Source organism: Salmo salar, chromosome ssa03 (genome assembly GCF_905237065.1).
Source record: "Salmo salar chromosome ssa03, Ssal_v3.1, whole genome shotgun sequence".
Classification (NCBI taxonomy): domain Eukaryota; kingdom Metazoa; phylum Chordata; class Actinopteri; order Salmoniformes; family Salmonidae; genus Salmo; species Salmo salar.
Genome location: NC_059444.1, coordinates 91,345,938 through 91,356,904, shown reverse-complemented (window position 1 = coordinate 91,356,904; position 10,967 = coordinate 91,345,938). Strand labels below are relative to the sequence as shown.

At 49.0% G+C, this 10,967-nt stretch overlaps 1 protein-coding gene across 2 annotated transcripts in view; it reads right to left on the bottom strand.

The window, feature by feature from the left end:
• LOC106568787 (protein sidekick-2) overlaps positions 1-10,967 on the bottom strand; it is an 823,574-nt gene that overhangs the window by 59,206 nt on the left and 753,401 nt on the right. For both annotated transcript variants that reach the window (XM_045715764.1, XM_045715765.1), the window contains exons 6-7: positions 1,168-1,279; positions 103-293 (exon numbers count right to left, since the gene is read on the bottom strand). In XM_045715764.1, the coding sequence (XP_045571720.1) occupies positions 103-293; positions 1,168-1,279 (303 nt within the window). The remainder of the gene's footprint in view (positions 1-102; positions 294-1,167; positions 1,280-10,967) is intronic.

Sequence of the window (10,967 nt, the reverse complement as noted above, 5' to 3'; positions counted from 1 at the left end):
GTTTGTGTGCGTGTGTGTGTGTGTGTGTGTGTGTGTGTGTGTGTGTGTGTGTGTGTGTGTGTGTGTGTGTGTGTGTGTGTGTGTGTGTGTGTGTGTGTGTACCTAGAACATGTAGGTAGGCCCCTGCGTTGACCGATGGCACAGTGCTGCTGCGGAGGGTGGCCTCACATTCATAGTAACCACTGTCACTGACCGCTGGGAGGCTGATGGTCAGCCTGCGGCCAAAGTCACGTATCCCTGTACTGACCACAACACCATCCTTACGCCAGGTTATAACCATCTTGATCAGAGGTCTGGAGGAGAGGAGAGAGAGAGATAGATACAGAGGGAGGGAGACAGAGATAGAAAGAGAGAGAGAAGGGGAGAGAAATAGAGAGAGAGAGAGAGAGAGAGAGAGAGAGAGAAGGGGAGAGAAAGAGAGACAGAGAGAGAGAAGGGGGTGAGAAGGAGGAGAGAGATAGATACAGAGGGAGGGAGGCAGAGATAGAAAGAGAGAGAGAGAAGGGGAGAGAAATAGAGAGAGAGAAGGGGGAGAGAAGGGGAGAGAGAGACACAGAGAGAGGGAGGGAGACAGAGAGAGAGAGAGGGAGGGGAGAAAGCGAGAGAGAAGGGGGAGAAAAGGGGAGAGAGCGAGAGAGAGAGGGGGGAGGGAGACAGAGAGAGAGGGAGGGGGAGAAAGAGAGCGAGAGAAGGGGAAGAGAAGGGGAGAGAGAGACACAGAGAGAGGGAGGGAGACAGAGAGAGAGAGAGGGAGGGGGAGAAAGAGAGAGAGAGAAGGGGGAGAGAAGGGGAGAGAGAGACACAGAGAGGGGGGGAGGGAGACAGAGAGAGAGAGAGAGTGGGTATTAATATGATTCAAATTCTGTTTCAAGGTTGTGAGGCATTGACAGAGCACTGTAATACATCTGTCATACTGATCAAGTCTTTGAATTGGCCATAATAGTTTGGATTCAGAGCAGAGATAAGGAGAGAAGGAGAAGAATGGAGAGAGAGAAAAGACTGAGAGAGGATGAGGAGGAGGAGGGGAGGAGAGGAGAAAAGCATTGAATAGGACGGATGAACAATTTTCTAAAAGAGACCCAAACAAAAGACATTAGGTGACAGTGAAATGTGACAGACTTGGTCTCCTGTGTGTGTGTGTGTGTGTGTGTGTGTGTGTTCACTCACCTAGCATTGGCCACACACTCCATAATGACATCATTCCTCCCCGCGTTCACACTGGTGTTCTTAGGAGGGATGATGATGGTGGGGGTGATGGGGTCCACAGGCCCCCCCACGTCTACACACACACACACACACACACACACACACACACACACACACACACACACACACACACACACACACACACACACACACACACACACACACACACAAGCATGGTTAGAAAAGCATATGGGTCATGGCCAGTTCTCCCTTGTAAAATAGATTGTATATCTCAGTCAGACTTCCTGTTTAAATAATAGATATGGGTGAACAACAACAGCTCCTGCCAAGATTGTCCATACTGCACTCTCACCATAATCAACATATAATTCCTATACTCTCACCATTAATCACCAGATAGTTCCTATACTCTCACCATAATCAACATATAATTCCTATACTCTCACCATTAATCAACAGATAGTTCCTATACTCTCACCATTAATCACCAGATAGTTCCTATACTCTCACCATTAATCACCAGATAGTTCCTATACTCTCACCATTAATCAACAGATAGTTCCTATACTCTCACCATTAATCACCAGATAGTTCATATACTCTCACCATTAATCAACAGATAGTTCCTATACTCTCACCATTAATCACCAGATAGTTCCTATACTCTCACAATTAATCACCAGATAGTTCCTATACTCTCACCATTAATCAACAGATAGTTATTATACTCTCACCATTACTCACCAGATAGTTCCTATACTCTCACCATTAATCAACAGATAGTTCCTATACTCTCACCATTAATCAACAGATAATTAATCAACTATCACCATGGAGATGCAGCTAGGATGCTATCACCATGGAGATACAGCTAGGATGCTATCACCATGGAGATGCAGCTAGGATGCTATCACCATGGAGATGCAGCACTATCCTCCTGTATCTCTCTATAGTCTCTCTGTGTTCCCCTCCTCCACTATAGTCTCTCTGTGTTCCCCTCCTCCTCTATAGTCTCTCTGTGTTCCCCTCCTCCTCTATAGTCTCTGTGTGTTCCCCTCCTCATCTATCTCTCTATAGTCTCTCTGTGTTCTCCTCCTCATCTATCTCTCTATAGTCTCTCGGTGTTCCCCTCCTCATCTATAGTCTCTCTGTGTTCCCCTCCTCCTCTATAGTCTCTCTGTGTTCCCCTCCTCCTCTATAGTCTCTCTGTGTTCCCCTCCTCATCTATCTCTCTATAGTCTCTCTGTGTTCCCCTCCTCCTCTATAGTCTCTCTGTGTTCCCCTCCTCCTCTATAGTCTCTCTGTGTTCCCCTCCTCCTCTATAGTCTCTCTGTGTTCCCCTCCTCCTCTATAGTCTCTCTGTGTTCCCCTCCTCCTCTATTGTCTCTCTGTGTTCCACTCCTCCTCTATAGCCTCTCTGTGTTCCCCTCCTCCTCTATAGTCTCTCTGTGTTCCCCTCCTCCTCTATAGTCTCTCTGTGTTCCCCTCCTCATCTATCTCTCTATATTCTCTCTGTGTTCCCCTCCTTATCTATCTCTCTATAGTCTCTGTGTTCCCCTCCTCATCTATCTCTTTATAGTCTCTCTGTGTTCCCCTCCTCCTCTATAGTCTCTCTGTGTTCCCCTCCTCATCTATCTCTATATAGTCTCTCTGTGTTCCCCTCCTCCTCTATAGTCTCTCTGTGTACCCCTCCTCCTCTATAGTCTCTCTGTGTACCCCTCCTCCTCTATAGTCTCTGTGTTCCCCTCCTCCTCTATAGTCTCTCTGTGTTCCCCTCCTCATCCATCTCTCTATAGTCTCTCTGTGTTCCCCTCCTCCTCTATAGTCTCTCTGTGTACCCCTCCTCCTCTATAGTCTCTCTGTGTTCCCCTCCTCCTCTATAGTCTCTCTGTGTTCCCCTCTTCCTCTATAGTCTCTCTGTGTTCCCCTCCTCCTCTATAGTCTCTGTGTTCCCCTCCTCCTCTATAGTCTCTCTGTGTTCCCCTCCTCATCTATCTCTCTATAGTCTCTCTGTGTTCCCCTCCTCCTCTATAGTCTCTCTGTGTACCCCTCCTCCTCTATAGTCTCTCTGTGTTCCCCTCCTCCTCTATAGTCTCTCTGTGTTCCCCTCTTCCTCTATAGTCTCTCTGTGTTCCCCTCCTCATCTATCTCTGTATAGTCTCTCTGTGTTCCCCTCCTCCTCTATAGTCTCTCTGTGTTCCCCTCCTCATCTATCTCTCTATAGTCTCTCTGTGTTCCCCTCCTCCTCTATAGTCTCTCTGTGTTCCCCTCCTCATCTTCTCTCTATAGTCTCTCTGTGTTCCCCCTCCTCCTCTACAGTCTCTCTGTGTTCCCCTCCTCCTCTATAGTCTCTCTGTGTTCCCCTCCTCCTCTATAGTCTCTCTGTGTTACCCTCCTCCTCTATAGTCTCTCTGTGTTCCCCCCTCATCTATCTCTCTATAGTCTCTCTGTGTTCCCCTCCTCATCTATCTCTCTATAGTCTCTCTGTGTTCCCCTCCTCATCTATCTCTCTATAGTCTCTCTGTGTTCCCCTCCTCCTCTATAGTCTCTCTGTGTACCCCTCCTCCTCTATAGTCTCTCTGTGTTCCCCTCCTCCTCTATAGTCTCTCTGTGTTCCCCTCTTCCTCTATAGTCTCTCTGTGTTCCCCTCCTCATCTATCTCTGTATAGTCTCTCTGTGTTCCCCTCCTCCTCTATAGTCTCTCTGTGTTCCCCTCCTCATCTATCTCTCTATAGTCTCTCTGTGTTCCCCTCCTCCTCTACAGTCTCTCTGTGTTCCCCTCCTCCTCTATAGTCTCTCTGTGTTCCCCTCCTCCTCTACAGTCTCTCTGTGTTACCCTCCTCCTCTATAGTCTCTCTGTGTTCCCCTCCTCCTCTATAGTCTCTCTGTGTTCCCCTCCTCCTCTATAGTCTCTCTGTGTTCCCCTCCTCCTCTATAGTCTCTCTGTGTTCCCCTCCTCATCTATCTCTCTATAGTCTCTCTGTGTTCCCCTCCTCATCTATCTCTCTATAGTCTCTCTGTGTTCCCCTCCTCATCTATCTCTCTATAGTCTCTCTGTGTTCCCCTCCTCCTCTATAGTCTCTCTGTGTTCCCCTTCTCCTCTATAGTCTCTCTGTGTTACCCTCCTCCTCTATAGTCTCTCTGTGTACCCCTCCTCCTCTATAGTCTCTCTGTGTTCCCCTCCTCCTCTATAGTCTCTCTGTGTTCCCCTCCTCCTCTATAGTCTCTCTGTGTTCCCCTCCTCATCTATCTCTCTATAGTCTCTCTGTGTTCCCCTCCTCCTCTATAGTCTCTCTGTGTTCCCCTCCTCCTCTATAGTCTCTCTGTGTTCCCCTCCTCCTCTATAGTCTCTGTGTTCCCCTCCTCATCTATCTCTCTATAGTCTCTCTGTGTTCCCCTCCTCCTCTATAGTCTCTCTGTGTTCCCCTCCTCCTCTATAGTCTCTCTGTGTTCCCCTCCTCCTCTATAGTCTCTCTGTGTTCCCCTCCTCATCTATAGTCTCTGTGTTCCCCTCCTCCTCTATAGTCTCTCTGTGTTCCCCTCCTCCTCTATAGTCTCTCTGTGTTCCCCTCCTCATCTATAGTCTCTCTGTGTTCCCCTCCTCCTCTATAGTCTCTCTGTGTTCCCCTCCTCCTCTATAGTCTCTCTGTGTTCCCCTCCTCATCTATGTCTCTATAGTCTCTCTGTGTTCCCCTCCTCCTCTATAGTCTCTCTGTGTTCCCCTCTTCCTCTATAGTCTCTCTGTGTTCCCCTCTTCCTCTATAGTCTCTCTGTGTTCCCCTCCTCATCTATCTCTGTATAGTCTCTCTGTGTTCCCCTCCTCCTCTATAGTCTCTCTGTGTTCCCCTCCTCATCTATCTCTCTATAGTCTCTCTGTGTTCCCCTCCTCCTCTATAGTCTCTCTGTGTTCCCCTCCTCATCTATCTCTCTATAGTCTCTCTGTGTTCCCCTCCTACTCTACAGTCTCTCTGTGTTCCCCTCCTCCTCTATAGTCTCTCTGTGTTCCCCTCCTCCTCTACAGTCTCTCTGTGTTCCCCTCCTCCTCTATAGTCTCTCTGTGTTCCCCTCCTCCTCTATAGTCTCTCTGTGTTCCCCTCCTCCTCTATAGTCTCTCTGTGTTCCCCTCCTCCTCTATAGTCTCTCTGTGTTCCCCTCCTCATCTATCTCTCTATAGTCTCTCTGTGTTCCCCTCCTCATCTATCTCTCTATAGTCTCTCTGTGTTCCCCTCCTCCTCTATAGTCTCTCTGTGTTCCCCTTCTCCTCTATAGTCTCTCTGTGTTCCCCTCCTCCTCTATAGTCTCTCTGTGTACCCCTCCTCCTCTATAGTCTCTCTGTGTTCCCCTCCTCCTCTATAGTCTCTCTGTGTTCCCCTCCTCCTCTATAGTCTCTCTGTGTTCCCCTCCTCATCTATCTCTCTATAGTCTCTCTGTGTTCCCCTCCTCCTCTATAGTCTCTCTGTGTTCCCCTCCTCCTCTATAGTCTCTCTGTGTTCCCCTCCTCCTCTATAGTCTCTGTGTTCCCCTCCTCATCTATCTCTCTATAGTCTCTCTGTGTTCCCCTCCTCCTCTATAGTCTCTCTGTGTTCCCCTCCTCCTCTATAGTCTCTCTGTGTTCCCCTCCTCCTCTATAGTCTCTCTGTGTTCCCCTCCTCATCTATAGTCTCTCTGTGCTCCCCTCCTCCTCTATAGTCTCTCTGTGTTCCCCTCCTCCTCTATAGTCTCTCTGTGTTCCCCTCCTCATCTATTCTTAAGTCTCTCTGTGTTCCCCTCCTCCTCTATAGTCTCTCTGTGTTCCCCCTCCTCCTATCTCTCTATAGTCTCTCTGTGTTCCCCTCCTCATCTATGTCTCTATAGTCTCTCTGTGTTCCCCTCCTCCTCTATAGTCTCTCTGTGTTCCCCTCCTCATCTATCTCTCTATAGTCTCTGTGTTCCCCTCCTCATCTATCCCTCTATAGTCTCTCTGTGTTCCCCTCCTCCTCTATAGTCTCTCTGTGTTCCCCTCCTCCTCTATAGTCTCTCTGTGTTCCCCTCCTCCTCTATAGTCTCTCTGTGTTCCCCTCCTCCTCTATAGTCTCTCTGTGTTCCCCTCCTCCTCTATAGTCTCTCTGTGTTCCCCTCCTCCTCTATAGTCTCTCTGTGTTCCCCTCCTCCTCTATAGTCTCTCTGTGTTCTCCTCCTCATCTATCTCTCTATAGTCTCTCTGTGTTCCCCTCCTCCTCTATAGTCTCTCTGTGTTCCCCTCCTCATCTATCCCTCTATAGTCTATCTGTGTTCCCCTCCTCATCTATAGTCTCTCTGTGTCCCCCTCCTCCTCTATAGTCTCTCTGTGTTCCCCTCCTCCTCTATAGTCTCTCTGTGTTCCCCTCCTCCTCTATAGTCTCTCTGTGTTCCCCTCCTCCTCTATAGTCTCTCTGTGTTCCCCTCCTCCTCTATAGTCTCTCTGTGTTCCCCTCCTCATCTATCTCTCTATAGTCTCTCTGTGTTCCCCTCCTCCTCTATAGTCTCTCTGTGTTCCCCTCCTCCTCTATAGTCTCTCTGTGTTCCCCTCCTCATCTATCTCTCTATAGTCTCTCTGTGTTCCCCTCCTCCTCTATAGTCTCTGTGTTCCCCTCCTCATCTATCTCTCTATAGTCTCTCTGTGTTCCCCTCCTCCTCTATAGTCTCTCTGTGTTCCCCTCCTCCTCTATAGTCTCTCTGTGTTCTCCTCCTCATCTATCTCTCTATAGTCTCTCTGTGTTCCCCTCCTCCTCTATAGTCTCTCTGTGTTCCCCTCCTCCTCTATAGTCTCTCTGTGTTCCCCTCCTCCTCTATAGTCTCTCTGTGTTCCCCTCCTCCTCTATAGTCTCTGTGTTCCCCTCCTCATCTATCTCTCTATAGTCTCTCTGTGTTCCCCTCCTCCTCTATAGTCTCTCTGTGTTCCCCTCCTCCTCTATAGTCTCTCTGTGTTCCCCTCCTCCTCTATAGTCTCTCTGTGTTCCCCTCCTCATCTATAGTCTCTGTGTTCCCCTCCTCCTCTATAGTCTCTCTGTGTTCCCCTCCTCCTCTATAGTCTCTCTGTGTTCCCCTCCTCATCTATAGTCTCTCTGTGTTCCCCTCCTCCTCTATAGTCTCTCTGTGTTCCCCTCCTCCTCTATAGTCTCTCTGTGTTCCCCTCCTCATCTATGTCTCTATAGTCTCTCTGTGTTCCCCTCCTCCTCTATAGTCTCTCTGTGTTCCCCTCCTCATCTATCTCTCTATAGTCTCTGTGTTCCCCTCCTCATCTATCTCTCTATAGTCTCTCTGTGTTCCCCTCCTCCTCTATAGTCTCTCTGTGTTCCCCTTCTCCTCTATAGTCTCTCTGTGTTCCCCTCCTCCTCTATAGTCTCTCTGTGTACCCCGCCTCCTCTATAGTCTCTCTGTGTTCCCCTCCTCCTCTATAGTCTCTCTGTGTTCCCCTCCTCATCTATCTCTCTATAGTCTCTCTGTGTTCCCCTCCTCCTCTATAGTCTCTCTGTGTTCCCCTCCTCCTCTATAGTCTCTCTGTGTTCCCCTCCTCCTCTATAGTCTCTCTGTGTTCCCCTCCTCATCTATCTCTCTATAGTCTCTCTGTGTTCCCCTCCTCTATAGTCTCTCTGTGTTCCCCTCCTCCTCTATAGTCTCTCTGTGTTCCCCTCCTCCTCTATAGTCTCTGTGTTCCCCTCCTCATCTATCTCTCTATAGTCTCTCTGTGTTCCCCTCCTCCTCTATAGTCTCTCTGTGTTCCCCTCCTCCTCTATAGTCTCTCTGTGTTCTCCTCCTCATCTATCTCTCTATAGTCTCTCTGTGTTCCCCTCCTCCTCTATAGTCTCTCTGTGTTCCCCTCCTCATCTATCTCTCTATAGTCTCTCTGTGTTCCCCTCCTCCTGTATAGTCTCTCTGTGTTCCCCTCCTCATCTATCCCTCTATAGTCGCTCTGTGTTCCCCTCCTCCTCTATAGTCTCTCTGTGTTCCCCTCCTCCTCTATAGTCTCTCTGTGTTCCCCTCCTCCTCTATAGTCTCTGTGTTCCCCTCCTCATCTATCTCTCTATAGTCTCTCTGTGTTCCCCTCCTCCTCTATAGTCTCTCTGTGTTCCCCTCCTCCTCTATAGTCTCTCTGTGTTCCCCTCCTCCTCTATAGTCTCTCTGTGTTCCCCTCCTCATCTATAGTCTCTGTGTTCCCCTCCTCCTCTATAGTCTCTCTGTGTTCCCCTCCTCCTCTATAGTCTCTCTGTGTTCCCCTCCTCATCTATAGTCTCTCTGTGTTCCCCTCCTCCTCTATAGTCTCTCTGTGTTCCCCTCCTCCTCTATAGTCTCTCTGTGTTCCCCTCCTCATCTATGTCTCTATAGTCTCTCTGTGTTCCCCTCCTCCTCTATAGTCTCTCTGTGTTCCCCTCCTCATCTATCTCTCTATAGTCTCTGTGTTCCCCTCCTCATCTATCTCTCTATAGTCTCTCTGTGTTCCCCTCCTCCTCTATAGTCTCTCTGTGTTCCCATTCTCCTCTATAGTCTCTCTGTGTTCCCCTCCTCCTCTATAGTCTCTCTGTCTACCCCTCCTCCTCTATAGTCTCTCTGTGTTCCCCTCCTCCTCTATAGTCTCTCTGTGTTCCCCTCCTCCTCTATAGTCTCTCTGTGTTCCCCTCCTCCTCTATAGTCTCTCTGTGTTCCCCTCCTCATCTATCTCTCTATAGTCTCTCTGTGTTCCCCTCCTCTATAGTCTCTCTGTGTTCCCCTCCTCCTCTATAGTCTCTCTGTGTTCCCCTCCTCCTCTATAGTCTCTGTGTTCCCCTCCTCATCTATCTCTCTATAGTCTCTCTGTGTTCCCCTCCTCCTCTATAGTCTCTCTGTGTTCCCCTCCTCCTCTATAGTCTCTCTGTGTTCTCCTCCTCATCTATCTCTCTATAGTCTCTCTGTGTTCCCCTCCTCCTCTATAGTCTCTCTGTGTTCCCCTCCTCCTCTATAGTCTCTCTGTGTTCCCCTCCTCCTCTATAGTCTCTCTGTGTTCCCCTCCTCCTCTATAGTCTCTGTGTTCCCCTCATCTAATCATCTCTCTATAGTCTCTCTGTGTTCCCCTCCTCCTCTATAGTCTCTCTGTGTTCCCCTCCTCCTCTATAGTCTCTCTGTGTTCCCCTCCTCCTCTATAGTCTCTCTGTGTTCCCCTCCTCATCTATAGTCTCTGTGTTCCCCTCCTCCTCTATAGTCTCTCTGTGTTTCCCCTCCTCCTCTATAGTCTCTCTGTGTTCCCCTCCTCATCTATAGTCTCTCTGTGTTCCCCTCCTCCTCTATAGTCTCTCTGTGTTCCCCTCCTCCTCTATAGTCTCTCTGTGTTCCCCTCCTCATCTATGTCTCTATAGTCTCTCTGTGTTCCCCTCCTCCTCTATAGTCTCTCTGTGTTCCCCTCCTCATCTATCTCTCTATAGTCTCTGTGTTCCCCTCCTCATCTATCTCTCTATAGTCTCTCTGTGTTCCCCTCCTCCTCTATAGTCTCTCTGTGTTCCCCTTCTCCTCTATAGTCTCTCTGTGTTCCCCTCCTCCTCTATAGTCTCTCTGTGTACCTCTCCTCCTCTATAGTCTCTCTGTGTTCCCCTCCTCCTCTATAGTCTCTCTGTGTTCCCCTCCTCATCTATCTCTCTATAGTCTCTCTGTGTTCCCCTCCTCCTCTATAGTCTCTCTGTGTTCCCCTCCTCCTCTATAGTCTCTCTGTGTTCCCCTCCTCCTCTATAGTCTCTCTGTGTTCCCCTCCTCATCTATCTCTCTATAGTCTCTCTGTGTTCCCCTCCTCTATAGTCTCTCTGTGTTCTCTCCTCCTCTATAGTCTCTCTGTGTTCCCCTCCTCCTCTATAGTCTCTGTGTTCCCCTCCTCATCTATCTCTCTATAGTCTCTCTGTGTTCCCGTCCTCCTCTATAGTCTCTCTGTGTTCCCCTCCTCCTCTATAGTCTCTCTGTGTTCCCCTCCTCCTCTATAGTCTCTCTGTGTTCTCCTCCTCATCTATCTCTCTATAGTCTCTCTGTGTTCCCCTCCTCCTCTATAGTCTCTCTGTGTTCCCCTCCTCATCTATCTCTCTATAGTCTCTCTGTGTTCCCCTCCTCCTGTATAGTCTCTCTGTGTTCCCCTCCTCATCTATCCCTCTATAGTCGCTCTGTGTTCCTTTCCTCATCTATAGTCTCTCTGTGTTCCCCTCCTCCTCTATAGTCTCTCTGTGTTCCCCTCCTCCTCTATAGTCTCTCTGTGTTCCCCTCCTCCTCTATAGTCTCTCTGTGTTCCCCTCCTCCTCTATAGTCTCTCTGTGTTCCCCTCTTCCTCTATAGTCTCTCTGTGTTCCCCTCCTCATCTATAGTCTCTCTGTGTTCCCCTCCTCATCTATAGTCTCTCTGTGTACCCCTCCTCCTCTATAGTCTCTCTGTGTTCCCCTCCTCATCTATGTCTCTATAGTCTCTCTGTGTTCCCCTCCTCCTCTATAGTCTCTCTGTGTTCCCCTCCTCATCTATCTCTCTATAGTCTCTGTGTTCCCCTCCTCATCTATCTCTCTATAGTCTCTCTGTGTTCCCTCCTCCTCTATAGTCTCTCTGTGTTCCCCTTCTCATCTATAGTCTCTCTGTGCTCCCCTCCTCCTCTATAGTCTCTCTGTGTTCCCCTCCTCATCTTCCCTCTATAGTCTCTCTGTGTTCCCCTCCTCATCTATAGTCTCTCTGTGTTCCTCCTCATCTATCTCTCTATAGTCTCTGTGTTCCCCTCCTCCTCTATAGTCTCTCTGTGTTCCCCTCCTCATCTATCCCTCTATAGTCTCGCTGTGTTCCCCTCCTCA